This window comes from Pyxicephalus adspersus, chromosome 6 (genome assembly GCF_032062135.1).
Source record: "Pyxicephalus adspersus chromosome 6, UCB_Pads_2.0, whole genome shotgun sequence".
Taxonomy (NCBI): domain Eukaryota; kingdom Metazoa; phylum Chordata; class Amphibia; order Anura; family Pyxicephalidae; genus Pyxicephalus; species Pyxicephalus adspersus.
In genome coordinates, this window is record NC_092863.1 from 42559000 (window position 1) to 42576060 (window position 17061).

The 17061-nt window shown below is 36.7% G+C and overlaps 1 protein-coding gene and 1 long non-coding RNA gene across 2 annotated transcripts in view; one reads left to right on the top strand and one right to left on the bottom strand.

Annotated features, from left to right (window-relative positions):
• The window catches only part of LOC140333642 (uncharacterized), a 16280-nt gene extending 11148 nt beyond the window's left edge, over nt 1–5132 (top strand). Inside the window, exon 3 of the long non-coding RNA XR_011921403.1 lies at nt 5039–5132. This is a non-coding gene — a long non-coding RNA (uncharacterized lncRNA). The remainder of the gene's footprint in view (nt 1–5038) is intronic.
• Nucleotides 5133–6882: 1750 nt separating this feature from the next.
• PITPNB (phosphatidylinositol transfer protein beta) overlaps nt 6883–17061 on the bottom strand; it is a 31035-nt gene continuing 20856 nt past the window's right edge. The window contains exons 8-11 of the mRNA XM_072415456.1: nt 16227–16304; nt 14255–14365; nt 13578–13700; nt 6883–10333 (exon numbers count right to left, since the gene is read on the bottom strand). Coding sequence (XP_072271557.1) covers nt 10283–10333; nt 13578–13700; nt 14255–14365; nt 16227–16304 — 363 coding nt within the window. The 3' untranslated portion in view covers nt 6883–10282. The remainder of the gene's footprint in view (nt 10334–13577; nt 13701–14254; nt 14366–16226; nt 16305–17061) is intronic.

The following is a 17061-nucleotide window of genomic DNA, read 5'->3' on the forward strand; positions in this document are numbered from 1 at the left end:
TAACCGTGCGTGTGATGAGGTTATGAGTGAGGAAGTCATTAGTAGGTCATTGGAGGAGCGGAGAGAGCGGCTGGGGGAGTATTTTTAACCAGGTCAGAAATGTAAGTGGGACAATAACTGTGTAGGAATTTGAAGGCAAAGCACAGGAGCTTAAATTTGATTCTAAGGTGAAAAGGAAGCCAATGGAGAGAACTACAAAGAGATGTAGCGGAAGAGGAGCGGAGCGAAGGATGGATGAGTCTGATTAATTGGCATCTGTCCCAATGGACTGGTATGGCGCCAATCAGTTGTTTCACAACTGGCCATCCACTATCTGAAAACTGACATGAAACATGCAGGTTTCTTCTATTCTCATCTTTACTCTATTTCAGTCCAAACCACCTGACCCCAACCTGTCTAGGCAGCATGTAACGAGCATGGTTTGATAAGAGGATGAGACAAGGCAGGTTTTATTGTTCAATTAAAATAGAGGAGAGAAGAGCCATGAATATTGTTATGTTTAACAAAAGACACATTCCTAAATGTACAGCATATAATGGGTTGGTAAGACCATTGCTGATCCAATATATGTGATTACCTTAGGGGATCAGGAAAGAATTTTTCCCTGTTGCGCATTGGACCATATGCTATAAATATGTTGCCTTCCTCTGGATCATCAGTGAGTATAGGGTTTCCTATATGCAGGTTTTCAGTGTATTTATTCCTTTTTGTATTGGTTGAACTAGATTTGCTTGTATGTTTTTACTACCTGTAGTTATGAGAAAGTCCTTTTGACTCACAAAGCATCCACAGCACTTCTTGGTTACTGTGCCTTCTGTATGACCTGGGAACTCCATAGAAGGAGTCTCTGCATAAACTGTCCAACTTTAAAAAGGACTCCATATAAAGAAACAGTTACCTTACACCCTATTATTTCAATATTAATATATACCTGCATTGGATCTCTACATGGTTTAATGTGTAACACAAAGAGACATCGACCTTACACCTTATTAGTTCTAAAGTAGGGCTCACCTTCTTTGGACATCCATGTGGTCAAAATAGAGCTGTATACCAGCATACCTTGTTTTTACCTTATTACTTCATCATCAGACACATATGTTATAAATTTCTGGCAACTTTACGAACCCTAAAAGTCATTACCATATACCCCTAAGGAAGTCCTAATTGGCAAAACGCATCGGGTCTCTAAGACTTTAACCGTTCACAGTTCATAACATGCCAACATATTGTATGTATAATGTGTCAAACCCCACCCCATTAGAATCAGTTGGATTGGTGGACATGTATTATTTTTATTAATTTTGTATGAGTCATTGTATAAATAAATAATTATTAGCATTTAATAGTTTTGGCCTTTAAACCTGTTTTTTTTTTTTCTTTCTTTCTCTCTAACTACAATCATACCTATATACTATAGGGGAGGCCTATCCTATACACCTTGTAGCACAAAAAGGCAGATAAAGAGGATAAACTCACTCTCATTATGGTTTTTACTACCTGTGTACCTATTCATTATAAGTGTGTGAACGTGTTTTAAAGTGGTGCTGGAGGCCAACATATATATATCAAAACAATAGCAGAACAAATTGTTCTTAGTGTAGCCTCTCTGGAACTGTACATATAACACAGAAAATCTAGAAGAGCAAGCTGACAAACTCCCACCAACAAAGAGGTGCAACATAACCAGGAAAGCAGAATATGAAAGCTAGCTAGCACTTCTGGCAAAAAAGACACCATTTTTTCATGAAGTTTTTCTTTGAAAAACTTGTTTTAGAGAATTATGAAAGTTGCTGCTGCTGATCTTTGGAAAAACCCTGTTTCCTTGTATTGATCTGTTTGCACCATCACCCTTTATGTTACTGACACCGTGACACAGAACATGTATGCAGAGCAGGAGTTCTAACGTTACTGCTGCAAACCTACTATATATATATATATATATATATATATATATATATATATATATATATATTAGTGTATAACAAAGAAGCTATAGCTTGCACAAAGGAGACCTTTTTATCATTTCCTTCCTACTCTGTGTTTTTATCATGTAACATTGATTCTATGTACCTCATCATACATTGTCAGTACAATCAGCCAATTGGTAAATATTAGATCTTGATGGGAGGTTGGGTTGCACGGGGCATTGAATCGGCAATACTTGTATGAGCTGCCCTCATCATTATGTATATATCAATACAATCACAATTTATTCGGTCAGCAGTTTCATTAGCCTCACATCATTTCTCCCCATAGCAATAAATTAATATATGATCAATAAATCCAAATAAACTTTATAAGCTTTATTTATACAAAAAAAAAAAAAAAAAAGACCAGGAGCATTGCAAGTCTCTCATTGTTGTATTTTTACATCTGCATCTATTGTCATTTCTGGAATACTTTTTACTAGTCCTGTATTTGCAGTTATAGAAAAATAAATGGAAATGATCTGACATCATCTCATGGTTTCTCTGTTTGAGTTATACTTATATATACTTGAAGTTTATTTTACCTCCAATGGTCCCCTTTCTCTACCATCACAAAATGAATGAAATGTTAAAACATAACCTTTCCATTTCATTACATCATTTATTTGAGACTCAGTGAAATCATAAATTAAAATCAATGAATGAGGGGGACAAGCCAGGGACAGAAGGGCTGGGGAAGGGTTAGATGATGCTGGATGTCCAGGGAAAGGAGGGGAGTTCGTTCTGACTTGCTTCAGTTTCTAATACAATTGTAAGAAGGTCACAGTGCACAGTGAAATCAGAGTAAACAAGTTTAGTACTGGAGAAGCACCAGTACAACTATATAAAACTGAAGGGCAGGCTGGAGATCAGCTTTAGGTATCTTATGTCAAACAGCAAATGTTGGCAGTGCATTGCTTTTGGAATAAATCAGCCTTCAGTTGTAAATGCATCAGATCAGATATCAGGGTATACCAGACTACATCCCATTTCATAGCTCATGCAACTTTTAGGGAAGGTTACCAGTGGTATTAAACTGTATAGAAAAAATGCAGATTGAAACATTTGCTGTTTGTGTCTCTGCTTGGAAGGTTCATTCTTGCTATTTATCTAAGTAACCTTTTTCACAGCAACTGAAAGTATAGGAAAATTAAAAACTTCAAGGTATAACCCCGAAAAAAAAGACAAATCTTATAATGGAAACCCTTGTGAGAGTTAGGGAGATTTCTACTAACTTCATGTGTTTTTACAAGAGAAATATTCCAAATAATGGCAATAAAAAGTACTGATAAATTGTGTTTTCTAATTATGGCATGCCATATAAAATATGCATTGCAGTACATAATTATAAATAATCTACAGCTAAACGATCTCAGTCACCCTGCAAGTTCCATGAATACTTGTTCATTCTGCTAGAGCTGTCCATCTATCACGACTTTCTGTACCACCCTACTCCTACATTTAGAGCAGTGTTGCCCTCATATAGGCTGTGACCACTTGTACTATGGTGGGATGAGAAGATTCCGCAGGGAGTGCTCAGCATGGTCACTTCTGATTTATAAGCCTGCACCTAGTCACATGTAGCTGTGTCCACTGGTTTATTGGATTGACAGAATGGCCTCTGTACTGAAATACTGTGTGTGCAGCTGCAGTGTCAGAGGCGGGAGGCATGGGACACAAATGAAGAAGAAATTGGTCTAGTCAGGAGAAGAGTAAGATTACTTTAGGATACTTCTGCATTACATAATGACTTGATTGGCGAGTTGTTTGGCCATACTTTAACTCTTCCCTAGTTTATGCAAAGAACTTGATGAAATTGGCAAGCAAATGAAAGCTGACCTAATTGGCTGATGTGCATTACTGTACTACTGTTCCCTCTGCAATAATTGCATTGAAAAACTAAAATGATTCCTCTTTGTAGATTGCGATTTAATTATTACATTTTCCCTAAAATGTAATTCAGTAAGGTCTGGCCGTGAGACTTTGACGTCTGTACATATCAGCCAATATATTCCATTGTATTTTAGGTTTCCTTTCCACTACATCATGCCTTATGAAAAGCCCTGATCTGTCTAGAAAGATTGCAGTTTATTCTACCCAGCCAATAAAAAGTATCACTTACCAGTGCATCAGTGCGTTTTCAGAAAATAAAACAACTTTCATTAAAAAGGGACATCCATCCACAACGAATAGAATTTCACAAAACCTGTAAATAATGGCTTTTTTTGCACTTCTAGGAAAAGGGGATTTTCTATATACTTTAGCACTACAAAATACCTCCATAAATCCAATGTTTAGCACAACACTTTTTGAAAACATATTGTCTTGCAATACAAATTTGTAACACAGAGAAAAATGAGGGAAGACAGGTTTTATTGTATGTCCATGTTTTATTGTATGTCTATGTTTTCCTTTGGACATCTCAAAAGTCTATCTAAAAAAGCCAAAAATACTTTCCATTTGATGACAAGCACATAATTACTTTTAGACCACTAGAGGGCAGACTGTTTGTAGTTGATAACGTAATGTTAGCAGGCTGGTGGTTCTCCTGCACCCAGCTACTGGAAAGGCAGTGTGAGCTCCTTTCTATCTAGAACAGCAACCTATAGGATCTATATACAATGCCCCTATATTTATTATAGCATTGATGGGGGTCTGACACCTGGAAATACATTGAGGGTGTGAATAAGGGTCAGGATGGTTGTATTTTCAATATAAAGCTAGAATCAATGACCTCAAACTAACACGAGGAAAGTTTAAAACCAACATCAGGAAGTGTTATTTTACCAATAGAGTAGTTCATACTTGGAACAGACATGCAGCAGATGTAATCAGTTGGTCAACAGTAATATTAAACACACTTTGGACATAGATCTATATTCAACAAATAATCGACAAAACAAAGAATAAATGGAACAAGCTTGACGAACCACAATCATTTTTAGCTGTCACTCCCCCTTTGAAATAGTAAAATGGTAGACAAGGTATTCCTAACACTTTTGCCTTTTATAAGACATCTTCCTTGAAACAGTGAAGATAATTCCATCTTTGTTCTTTCCTTTTCACAGAACAAAATAACTGCATTCAAGAAATAGAGACAAAGGTATGCTATACAATCAGGAAGAAAATGATATTACAGAGAGTAATTTAAAATCAATGTAATGTAAGTATGGCAACAATTTTTTTTTTTTTACTGATAATTTGCTGCATTTTCCTTTGAGAATCTAAACAGAGCACTCATGTTAGGAGTATAGTGCTGCCATCTACTGGGCATGGTTGGAAGTGCACCCTATAAAATCTACTTATTGAGGACTTGAAGATGTCCATAGGCAATGTAATTAAGATAATTCACTCATAGATATCAAAGTAACGATTGTAAGAAAATTAACTGGGTATGTGCCAAGGTAGTATATGAATTTGTTATATATATATATATATATATATATATATATATATATATAGTAGGTTTGCAGCAGTAAAGTTAGAACTCCTGCTCTGCATACATGTTCTGTGTCAGTAACATAAAGGGTGATGGTGCAAACAGATCAATACAAGGAAACAGGGTTTTCCCAATGATCAGCAGCAGCAACTTTCATAATTCTCTAAAACAAGTTTCTCAAAGAAAAACTTCATGAAAATATTGTGTCTTTTTTGCCAGAAGTGCTAGCTAGCTTTCATATTCTGCTTTCCTGGTTATGTTGCACCTCTTTGTTGGTGGGAGTTTGTCAGCTTGCTCTTCTAGATTTTCTGTGTTATATGTACAGTTCCAGAGAGGCTACACTAAGAACAATTTGTTCTGCTATTGTTTTGATTTGAAGGGGTTTCCATCCCATAGACACAAATGGTGTTATGCTAAGCAGAGCCAGGGGATTGGGGTAGAAGGGAGCAGCATATGGCACCTGGCCTAGACTGCAGAAAGAATAAATCTAGAACTGCTGATCAAAAAGCTTTAATATCTTTGTTCCTTGTCTGGAGAAAGGAATACTGTATATAAGAAATATTAAACTTTCTTTTTTCCATTTATTAGCTACTGGCTTAAAAGTTGGTCTCCCATTTAAAAACACCAGATACAGGCACGCAACTAGAGGGAGGGCAACAATGGTACAGTACTGTCATGACACGTATGCTTTAAATACAAAAAAAAATGTACCGGAACAGTTTTATAAAGTCAAAATTTTGTTTCAGCTCAAAAAAATATATTTAACTAAAAATTGGTTGTGTCCTTTGGTAAAGTTGCTCATTGTGCAGTAACTGACCAGTTTCATTCTGTGTATATTGTACAACCGCATTCAACACTAAAGTAATTGCCCCCTCTAGTGGACATCATGCATTACTACACCTTCAACACACACATTGGTAGGACAAAGATGTCAGTGGGTCTAAAACTATTTCTTATCATAGTCCAATAGCATTAAACAGAAACAATATGCAACAAATATATATGTATATTCCAAACTGTGCCCAAATATTTTTTCCTTTGCAAAAATCCACAAACTTAGTGATCATCAAGGCATAGGCAATTTTCAAGCACATTCATCTGCTCTGCCTATACATTGCTTTATATGCAAACGTTCATTTTCGAACAGTAGGGTTGGTGCCAATAAATAGTTTGTAATAGTGTAAATTTGCTCTAAGTAGTCCGTTCCCAACCAAAACATACCAGTATGGTGCTGTCCTAATAGGTAAATAAAACAGCATAGTTGTTGTTATGGGGCAGCTCTAGGTAGCAGCCATGCTGTGGTTGTAAAGGGAAAGAAACTGAGAAAAAAATGATTTACAAAAATTTTTGTGACATACTGCTTATACACAAGAAAACAAATACCAAAGCATAGGTCTTCCAGCAAGAAAAGTTCTTAAATCCATACACAGAATGGTATAGTTTGTATTGGGATAAACAACAGCACTCATAAAATTATATTCGGTGATCAAATTTATTGGTTACTTACATTTATTGATGTACATACATCAGTTTGCAAATCTAGTTTACATTCAGTAGCAGTTCCCCTGAATTTTGTAATCTTGACAGATTAAATCTTTGCAAACATTATACGTCTGACTCTCTTTAGTCTCATCCTGAACAAAAAAATATTAATAAACGACAAGAGTCTGGCTCATATATCATACATGGGAAGGATCTTTGTTACACAGCCATACAATGTAAAACCAGCTACGTGAACATGGGTATTATTCAGTGTGGCTTGTTGCTTGCTTTGAGCACCCAGTGTCAAATTGAGCTTCACACACAACTAGCAGGATTCATTCTTTTTAATGAGAGTAGTAACAGGCACATAACCATAGAACAACTCCACTTGAATTCCTTCTGTTACCGAGGCCAGGATACTATCTGTGCTAGAGCTGTCCTCCATACAGGGGTCACCAAAACTGATCAGTGCCACTGGATCAATTCAGTTTAGCCCTGTGCTGAGCAGAGATGAAAATAAAGTGTGGGGGGCCAACTGCATGAATACACTTAGCCCAATTTGGGAACACTTACATATTTATAGCACTGTCTTTACAACATGAGTGCAGTGAGCTGCAACCTATATTCTGCCCATTCATCTACATCATAATGTGCGTGGAAATGCAGAAAGTAGTGCAAACTGTGTTTGTGTGAGAAATGCATTTCCAGACACAAATGTATAGTAAAATAAGCATAGGCATTCATTGGTAACTGCAGCCATGCTGTATTCATATTGCTGAATTTGTCTCCACATTCTTGTAGTAGATGAAGGAATTAAAGGGATGTCCCAGGCTAAATTAAAGATCAGTGCTTCTGATCCCTCTATATAGTAATTTCTACCCTACCTAAGCCCAAGTACAATAAACACAAGACTCACCGCTCATCTGTCAGTATAAATTTAAACTTTTGTTTTTAAACATTTACAAGGTGAATAGAAGCACACTGCGCCCCCCCCCCCCTTTTTTTTTATTTGTTGACAAGCATAGACAAAACTTTTCCCTTCACCTAAAATAAAGAGTTAGAAACCCAATTGGCTTTTCAATCATATTACTGTTTATAGAACATCCCTGGACCTGAAAGGATGGGCTGCAAAACCAGGTTTCGCCAGCAGGTGGAGATGCAGTAAAGACATTTTTGGGTCCACGTATTACTAAATGGTAGAGGTGTCACTTGTATTAATCCAGTGTGAGAAGCACTGCTCACATTTTAATTTAGCCAATAAAACCTGTGTAATATAACTATTGTTCTGGGAATTTAGAGGGACTACTAGATGTGGCCAGACCAAAAAATGTCAGCTTAAATGTAAACGGATATAGGGCGGATAAAGGTAGTGCAAATTTGGACCAGATGAGCTTTCAATGCTATCTTTAGTATGTATAAAAAAATCTATACCGGCATTCCTAAAATATTTTCCTTAAATTCAAATGCAATAAGCATAACAAATATTAAGCATTTAACATGCTCCATTAAAAAAAGAAAACAACATTCTGATGACATGTATGCAGTATCTACAACTTAACATTGCATTATGCTCATCCATTCACTCCTGGATTTGTTACACACTATATTATATATATATATAATGCTTTCTTTTTTTATACATTATTTTCCATTAAATGTGCATTTTTTAACATAAAAGACCGAAAATCTCTAAAGCATAAATAATGCAGAATTGAACAGTTTGCATAGATTCCAAACTGCAACATCTGAAATGAGCAACATCATTCCATTGTGTTCACAAAGCTTTCATACCAGAAATGGAGAAGAATGTGGGCACACGAGCATCTTCACTTCCATGTCCAGGCAATGTTTGGGATTCCAGGAAATGTAAAGCAGGGTAACACAATCAGACAAAACATCAGCTGTCCACATGGCAGAGACAAATAGTTTATGTCCTAGTTCTTCAATCTCTTCTCTGCCTAGTGGCTGTGTAAGCAGGAATTCCACATTTGCATAGTGAATAAATTATTTCTGTGTAATATTTTGCTTTAGGTTTCTCCTCAACATCCAAAACTAAAATGGAAATGAGACAAATGTATTGGCATGCACACAGCCTCATCCACACACCGTGAAACATACATCCTATGGGCTTATCCACACCAGCTTATCCCCTTTCGCTCCCTTCGAACAAAATAATAAAAAGAGACCATGGCTGGAGAGATCACAAGCAAACTCTTTTCTGCATACAGTGTACTTATCATAGAAATCAAGAGATTTACCTACCTGCAGGATGACCTGGAGTACATTTGGGCTAGCCCTAAAACACATAGTTTGATAGCGAGGACAGGATCTCCATCTAAGCTACAATCTAACAGGAAAAGATTTGGATTCAAACATTCATCAGATAAACAGACATCTGCTAAGGTCCGGATACTATTTTGGCTCTATCAAATAGAAACCTTACATGTCTGTCTGACTAATGGGACATTTAAAACAATTAACGATTTAACACCTCCTCTGCCCTAGGAGACGCTCATTTTGTACGTTGAAACCAATATATCGCCATTTTAGCCACACCCAGCATCAACCAGTGCCTAATAAGTGTTTGGTCATAAGGGACTTTAGAGAAGTCCATGGATGTGAACATTTCATGGATATTGGGCCAGCATTCAAAGTGGCATCCCTGTTTCTATAAAATACTGTCCCTATTGATATAGGTTCAAATGTTATGTACTCAGGGCAGAAGAAGCATTATAAGACAGTGAAGCATTTATGTCCTCTAAGTGCAGGGGGTGAAGTGAGGATACAGTGTCAGTGCCAATCACCTGTGAGCCTTCACCCACCACCAATCCTCTGGTCACTATTTCTGGATTCAAAAGTCCAGCAAATTCCTCTGCCTAGTTGTTGGAGACTTCTCAATGACTGCTATGGGACTGAGACCATGGTAGTTGCAGAATTATGAGACCTGGCATTGCTTGGTATGAGACATTAAACCAGTGGATGAAGGAGAACCAAAGTGGGACAGTAGTCAGCAGTGATATTCAAGCAATACAATCATCTTACCCCCTTCACTAATTTCCACCAAGTGGAACAATGTTTTAAACAGTAAAACGACCAATGAACATTGTGTAATTTTTATGACGCTAAAACAAAATAGTTAAAAGCAAAACATAGTACAAAAATATTATCTGGGTGTCAGGAGCCCACAATTTTACAATTTTAGTGACATTCAGAAAGGTTTGTAAACTTTATGTACAGTACACATTCACCTTTACAATTTGTTTTTGCTCATGTCAGGTACAGTACACATAAGTTAATGTTCAGAACATGTTCATATAGCTACAAAACTTATAGATATATAAACACAAGTATAAATGAAAAAAATCTGCATGCGGTTTGGTCAGGTCCAGCTTCATTCATCATGGGCAGCACTTGTTCCTCTTACTTGACCTTGGTTGCGTAGCTGTTTAGGGAAGAAAGAAGTGAAAGATAATGAAAATGAGCACCATATATGTGCGCTAATGTGATGAGTTGAGATATTTAATTAAAAACAAATATGGAAAAGAAAAAATTATTAGTAAGAAAAGACAACTTGAAAACTAGTACGGGATACATCAAAGCAGCATTCAAATGATTCATCAAAATGCATTAACCCTGCCCTAACTATTGCTGGACATGGAAAAAGTCAAGCCTGGTGGTTAGTGTTATTTATAAAATCTGTGATCCCACCTAGAAAATGTATGACCAGATGTCGTTGGACAAAAGGCAATTGACAAAGGTACTATATATTTTAATAATCATAAGAAACCAATGAGGATATCAGTGTTGTGAAGAAACACGTAGCTAAGTGTAAGGCTCACTGGAGAGCTGCCAAATGTCTATGCTGAATAGTACTGACAATTTAAAGTACAGAATCACACAGGAGAGGGCAACAAAAGCCTTCCAGTGAGAGCATGGCAATGATAAGCATCCCAAATCTTGAATGATTTAAGACATTTAACATTCTCAAGATCTTGCCAGAATAGTGATATCACCCATCCAATGTAGAAACCACGCACAGGGCATATATGTCCTTTAAACTTTCCAGCAGAAAGTTTTTCTTTTTTTGTTTTTTTAAGTGGATTGCAACATTTTTCTGTTTGTAGCTGGGCTACATGTTATAGTCATGTACCTCTAATCTTTACCTTCATGTTTGTACACTAAAGTAAACTACACCAAATTAGTAACACCCTCAAATTCACTGCAAGCAAACAGAAGAGTAATGTGAAAATGTAGCAGGGCAGGCAGAAGACAGCTATAAAGTACCACAGAAGTGTGAAGTTTGTGAAAAAGAGGAAAGGACTGAACCTGCACCAAAGGCAGGAGTGATATCCGAGGCATACAGCCCCATCACCTGATTTTTATTGCCCGCTACTTACACACCTTAATACTGCCTTTGAGACTAAAGAGCAGACTTTCTTAGGCATCTGCGGCAGATGTGCCTCGAACGGTACCCTTCTTACGTATCTAAATGTGAAATAAAATAATAAAACTACTAAAAAAATAAAAAAAAAAAAATAGAAAAAAAAACACACAGATATTTACTTACACATATGCGCCCTACCAAAAAAAAGGCTGAATTCCTTTTATTAACAATATTTGTGAAGTTTTTTCATCCATAGGATTGAAAGTTTACAGAACTTGGTTTTACATCCAAGTACTCACAACAAGATCAGACATATATGGAGTGTGGAATAGCTGTGGCCGTTAACCTACCAGTATTGTTGTTGGTATATGGCTGGAGTTCCCAGATAAATGAACCTTAAAACAACTGAAATTCTGATCTTGGACCCTAACGCTGTAAGGCAAAAGTGCTAACCAATGTGCTGCTCTACAAAATGTTGTTTCTGTACAGCAAGAGCGTTGAGGGTTTACTCAATTAACAAACATTTGTAGAAAACCATTGAATTGTGTAACAGACAGAAAATATATATATCAAACACAAATATGCATGGGCACTCCTCAGGAACCTATAATGGTCTCTATCTACCTGTAAAATCTTTCTGTGCAGCTAATCCATGGCATGTAGATGTTGCCTTTAGGATATTATAATTAACTCTGCTCTGCCCACTACAGCAACCAGTGCAGTCACTCCTACAATTAGCCTGGTGTGCAGGGGATGATGAAAATCTCACAAAAACTGCAAACATTTCTCCATAATACAGTTTAAAATTTGTCTTTCTGTTAACGTGGAACTCCAACCAATTAGTTTCTATTTATCTTGGTCAGGCAGGGAAAGGCACTCTGTCCCCAAAAATGTATTCTCACTTTCTATCCCTTTGACACAGATAGAAAGCAAAGGTCCTTTAGGAACGGTTATTTATGCCAAAGGCTCTATTCCACCTGATAATACTACATTTAGGTAAATATTGTCAGTCTGAGGTTCCTTTTGCTAGAATCTGGAGGCCAAGATGATTGAACAAAGGGCCATGACTTACCAACATAGTGAGCCCCTGCTAAAAGTTCTGAAAACCAAGTTCTTCTAATACTGCAAACAGTCTAGTTATTCTGAGGCCCCTACTCGGTACTACTGGAAAGCTCAATACCAAAGAACTGTCTTTCAATTTAAAAAATGCCCATAATATAGTGTGAATAGAAGCAGCCAGAAGTAACCTGGGATAAAATAGAACATCTTGGTTCTATTGTGGTAAATGCCATAATATTATTTCTAATATACCAACATATTAGAAATGTGACTCAATTTATGGATCACAAGCTCAACAGCAACCTATTGGAAATAAAATTCCTGGGAGGAAAAAGCATTAAAATGTTAGCAACAAATCCTTTAATGTACATGCTAAGCTGTATAGGCTCATGAAAAGCACATAATACAAAAACTTTTAATGAAAGCCTGATTGAACAGATTTAGAGAATTCTATTTACCTGGCTTTTAACTGATGTCAATGCCTACACCAGAACAAGCATGTCAGTTCAGTCATTTCAAAATTCACGAGTCTGGCCAGGCTAATAGACTTCAGAAGAGCTCAGCAACGGCAGCACAGGCTTGTTTTAAGCAGGCTAAAAGGGCAAAGAAGTGTGAAAACATCTTCTTCACTCCCCTTAATCAAACGTTTATTGACCCATTTACTACTCTGCTTTGTGTTTACTCACCAAAAAAGGAGCATGTTGGGTTTTGGTCAGCAATGTGTAAAAGTGCCTTAGGGTGTCATGTAGGTCAATTCACTTGACATTCAGAAAAAGTTGCTCTGCAGCACCACATTGTGAACATGGTCTCATGGGAATGTACCTAAACACCATTCCCAAGATTAACTTTAAGAGCCAAAATTCACCTTTACAAAAGAGATGTGCTGGGGTTTGTACACAAACGAAAAACAAGTGCACTAGCGTGTTGCAGTGACATACATTTTTGAATGGAATCCTAGTGCACAAATGCATCACAGCATGCACCCCACCATATGTTCTATTGGACTGCATTAAAAGAAATGCTACATGTCTTATTGGAATTGTAATAAAACAATGCACATTGATGTGCAACACAACATAGCAACCCAGCCGAAAAGAATAGGTAAGTTAATCAACAAAACTCATAAAACCCATGAAATGAAGCTTCACCTACTCTACCTGCTTTTTTCTTTTTTTAAACTAAAACAATAACATTTAATGACAGAATTTTGCAACACTGCAAGTAACCGGTATAAGATTCTTACTGCTTCTAATTCCTTCTGTGTTTCATCCTCCATTCTTCTTATGTCTTCCATTGTTAGGCCAATCCATTTGTCAATCCAGCAGAACAACTGACGATGAAAGTTTGTGAATATTCGTTTTTCTTGCTAAAGATGAAGGAGAAGAAAAAAAGGCATAAAAGCAGGCGAGTGCATTAAGTTCTTAAGCAGCATTCATCAAATTTGGCATTGGTGATGTATTATAATGGGATGTACAAGGTGTTTAATAGCTGTGAGAATAGCTCTACATTTCACTGATAACAGAAAATTAGACACCCTTTTTAATGCCAGTGATCTGAAGTAGCGGAAGGACATCCACACTTTTCAAAAGCAAGATTCTAAATAACGTAATAATGAAATTAACCCTGCAGGTGCACAGTTCTTTTTCAAGATGTCTTGATCTGTAGCTTAAAAGTTTGTATGAAAATATAGTTACTGGATGTAGGCATTTCTATTTTGATAAGCACCCCTCCTCCCCATGTCAGTACTTCAACCTGGGGACTAGTCATGAAGACAACAGCTTGTTAGTATAGACGTAATGAGTGAACTGGTACACACCATACCTGGATTTTTCTGTCATGGAACCAAAGGTACCAAGCACAAGATTCTAAATATACTGAAGGACGAGTGCATGCAACTGACAGCCCACACTATGGTCTTACCTTTTGAATAAAATTTTCTACTTTATTTTGAAGTCCCCACCATCTAAACTTTATTGTTACTAGTTTGTAAGCACACATGCGTGGACAGTCTTCAGAGTTTGCCAGTTCCTTCTGCAAAAATAAATAAATAATGTCATTTTTAAATGTATTTTCATTTCACCAGCTTTATTAAAAGTAAACTTTTTAACTTGAGAAAATACTAGTTATCTGGCTTCAGTTTTCTGAGTCCCTGACCCAAACCAAGTAAAGTTTTAACTTTTCATCTGAATTTGGGACGCCAAAATACTAAAGCTTTATTATCGACAAGTTAGTCAGCTAGCATTTTAGATTTTCAGCACATACCTATACACTGGGTTATTGACTAAGATATATAGAAGCCAGACTAGGATTTCCTTTATTTTTAAAGCATACTTATGTCAGACCTAAATTTGCTTTAGAGTCCAGGAGATTGTGGTCCTTTGTGTATTGAAAAATCTCAAATTTTCAAGAAAACATGGCAAGGTAGAAAAAAATGCCAATTATTTTTTAGGCAGAATTTTCAAGACTGTCATATCATTGCTCACTACTTAGAGGCTAAATTAGCATAGTGCCAGTGAAATCAGAAGTCCCCAACCTGTTTTGGCTCAGTGAGAGCAAGTAGATAACCAAAACTTGGACAACACCCCCCAGACCTTCCAGCTTCAAAAAACAAGTCAGCAATGGTATCTTCTATATTGCTATTCTGACCCTAGTTGTGTATTATGTGTGAAGCTTGCACAACTTCATTCAGACTTCAGTAGGTGGCAGCAAAATAATGAAATCTAAACAGGTGCTAGTATAACAAACCACATTAGGAGAAAGGCTTTTCCCTCCAATGGATCGTCTCTAGCACCCCAAGGTCTGCTGGGATCTGTAATAACAACACCAACTTATATTCCTAATTAGGACAGAGCTATATATCCTTATTTACCCCTTTAAATTGATATACCTTCATCCATTGGTATGAAGATCTCATGTTTGTTATTCATTTTGGTAAATAAACTGAAATCAGGTGGCTGCAACTCCATAGATAAAGCATACAGACACACAAAAAACAGTTTGGCTAATCAATAAAGAAAGAAGGTCATATGAGAATGATTGTCACATCCAGACATGGTGGATGCAACAGCTTAAACTGCTAAACACCTGCAAACCCTAGATTGTACACAGAATGAGGTTTAAAACCGACTTGTAAATGAGCCAATGAACCTCTGCAAATTGCAGATCAGCTCCAATACTTACCCCTTGAAACCACATCTCTTCCACAAATACTGCCCCTGCAGACCTTAGATAAGCCATAATTCATGCCGCATTAGGCCTTAAACCATTCCCAATCACTTCAGAAACACTTGCCAACCAACAATGTTCCTTGTACCTCTAAAATAAGGTTGTATTACTCTTTCTGGGCTGCATCAAGTATTACTCAACTTCCATCAACACAGACAATGAAGTTACAATAAACATAAGGTCTCCACAACTAAGCAAATGAAGACTGGAGAAAGATTGAGTGAACTTTGGATATAACCACCACTATGAATGTAATATTTTAAATGGCACTTCATTTCTCTAGCTATTCAAACCAGTTCTTTGTTCAATAAATGCCTTAGAAGGCAGAGGCTAAATATACTACTTCACAGGAGGTACTTTTAAGTATTTCTTCAATGCTAATCAAGAATCAAATCAGCAACCTAAGGTTCCAAAATCTCAAGATGATGTTTCCAGACAGACTTTACATTTGTTTTTGCACCCTTACTGCTCATAAATCAACCAATACTGAAAATATATGCAATATTTGAAAAAAGATGTATATAGGCATTCGCTGGAATAAATAAGTGTTTTGTTACAGAATATTTAAACAGGAGAGTCTATATATTTCCACAGCTACTCCAAATACTTTAAGATGGTATATCAAGATACAAAGATACGTAGGAAGGCAAAAATGTGACCAATTTACCTTCCAATTAGGTCCCAGTGGTCCCCTTTTTGTTTTAACAGACTGAAACAGTGCAGGGTCTTCATCAGCTTTGTAATCCTGAAAAAAGAGCAAAGTAGTACTTGGGTTAAGGTACATGATCCATATAATAGAATTTGAGGTTTTAGAAGAAAACAAGATACAGTAACTGCATCCTGCTCCTTTTATGTAATTGATAAGACTCCACCATGATACACTGCCTTAGTGAAGCATAATGCTTTGGCGAGACTTCTGGGATGATTTATGAAAACTGAAGAAAGCCTACAGCATGCAAGCAGATCACATGGAGGAAATAAGCTAAATGGTAACATCTCCATTTTGTTCCAGCTCTTGCAAAGAAAAGCAGTTTTTGTTCCCATTTATACAGGCATTAATGTCATTTTACAAACAAACAGCAAGATTGAGAACATAAGGGGGTCCAAAGTAAATGGATTAGGTATTTTGTTGGGAAGCATACAGAAAAGTTAGATGGACCCTTTTATCAGGTTTGCAGTTTGGATTTCTGCAATCCTCTGTGCACCACCTTACCTATAACAGCAGTTTAACAGTTAAGAATAGATCTTAGCATTCAGACCATACCAAAAGGTATGTAATAGTAAATGTATTTCAGATCCTAGTGTAGTGCATCTAGGTACAGGTATGTCTATGGAAGATGCTCATTTGAAGATATCAAACCATACCAGTCCAAAAATAAACCACAGTTACACTCTTGACCCTTAGGGTTATTTCCAAAATATATCAAAGCTTCTATAACTGTGTGTCCTACATAGTTTAAAAAAACATTAACAACAAAACAATAAAAAAATATATAATTATC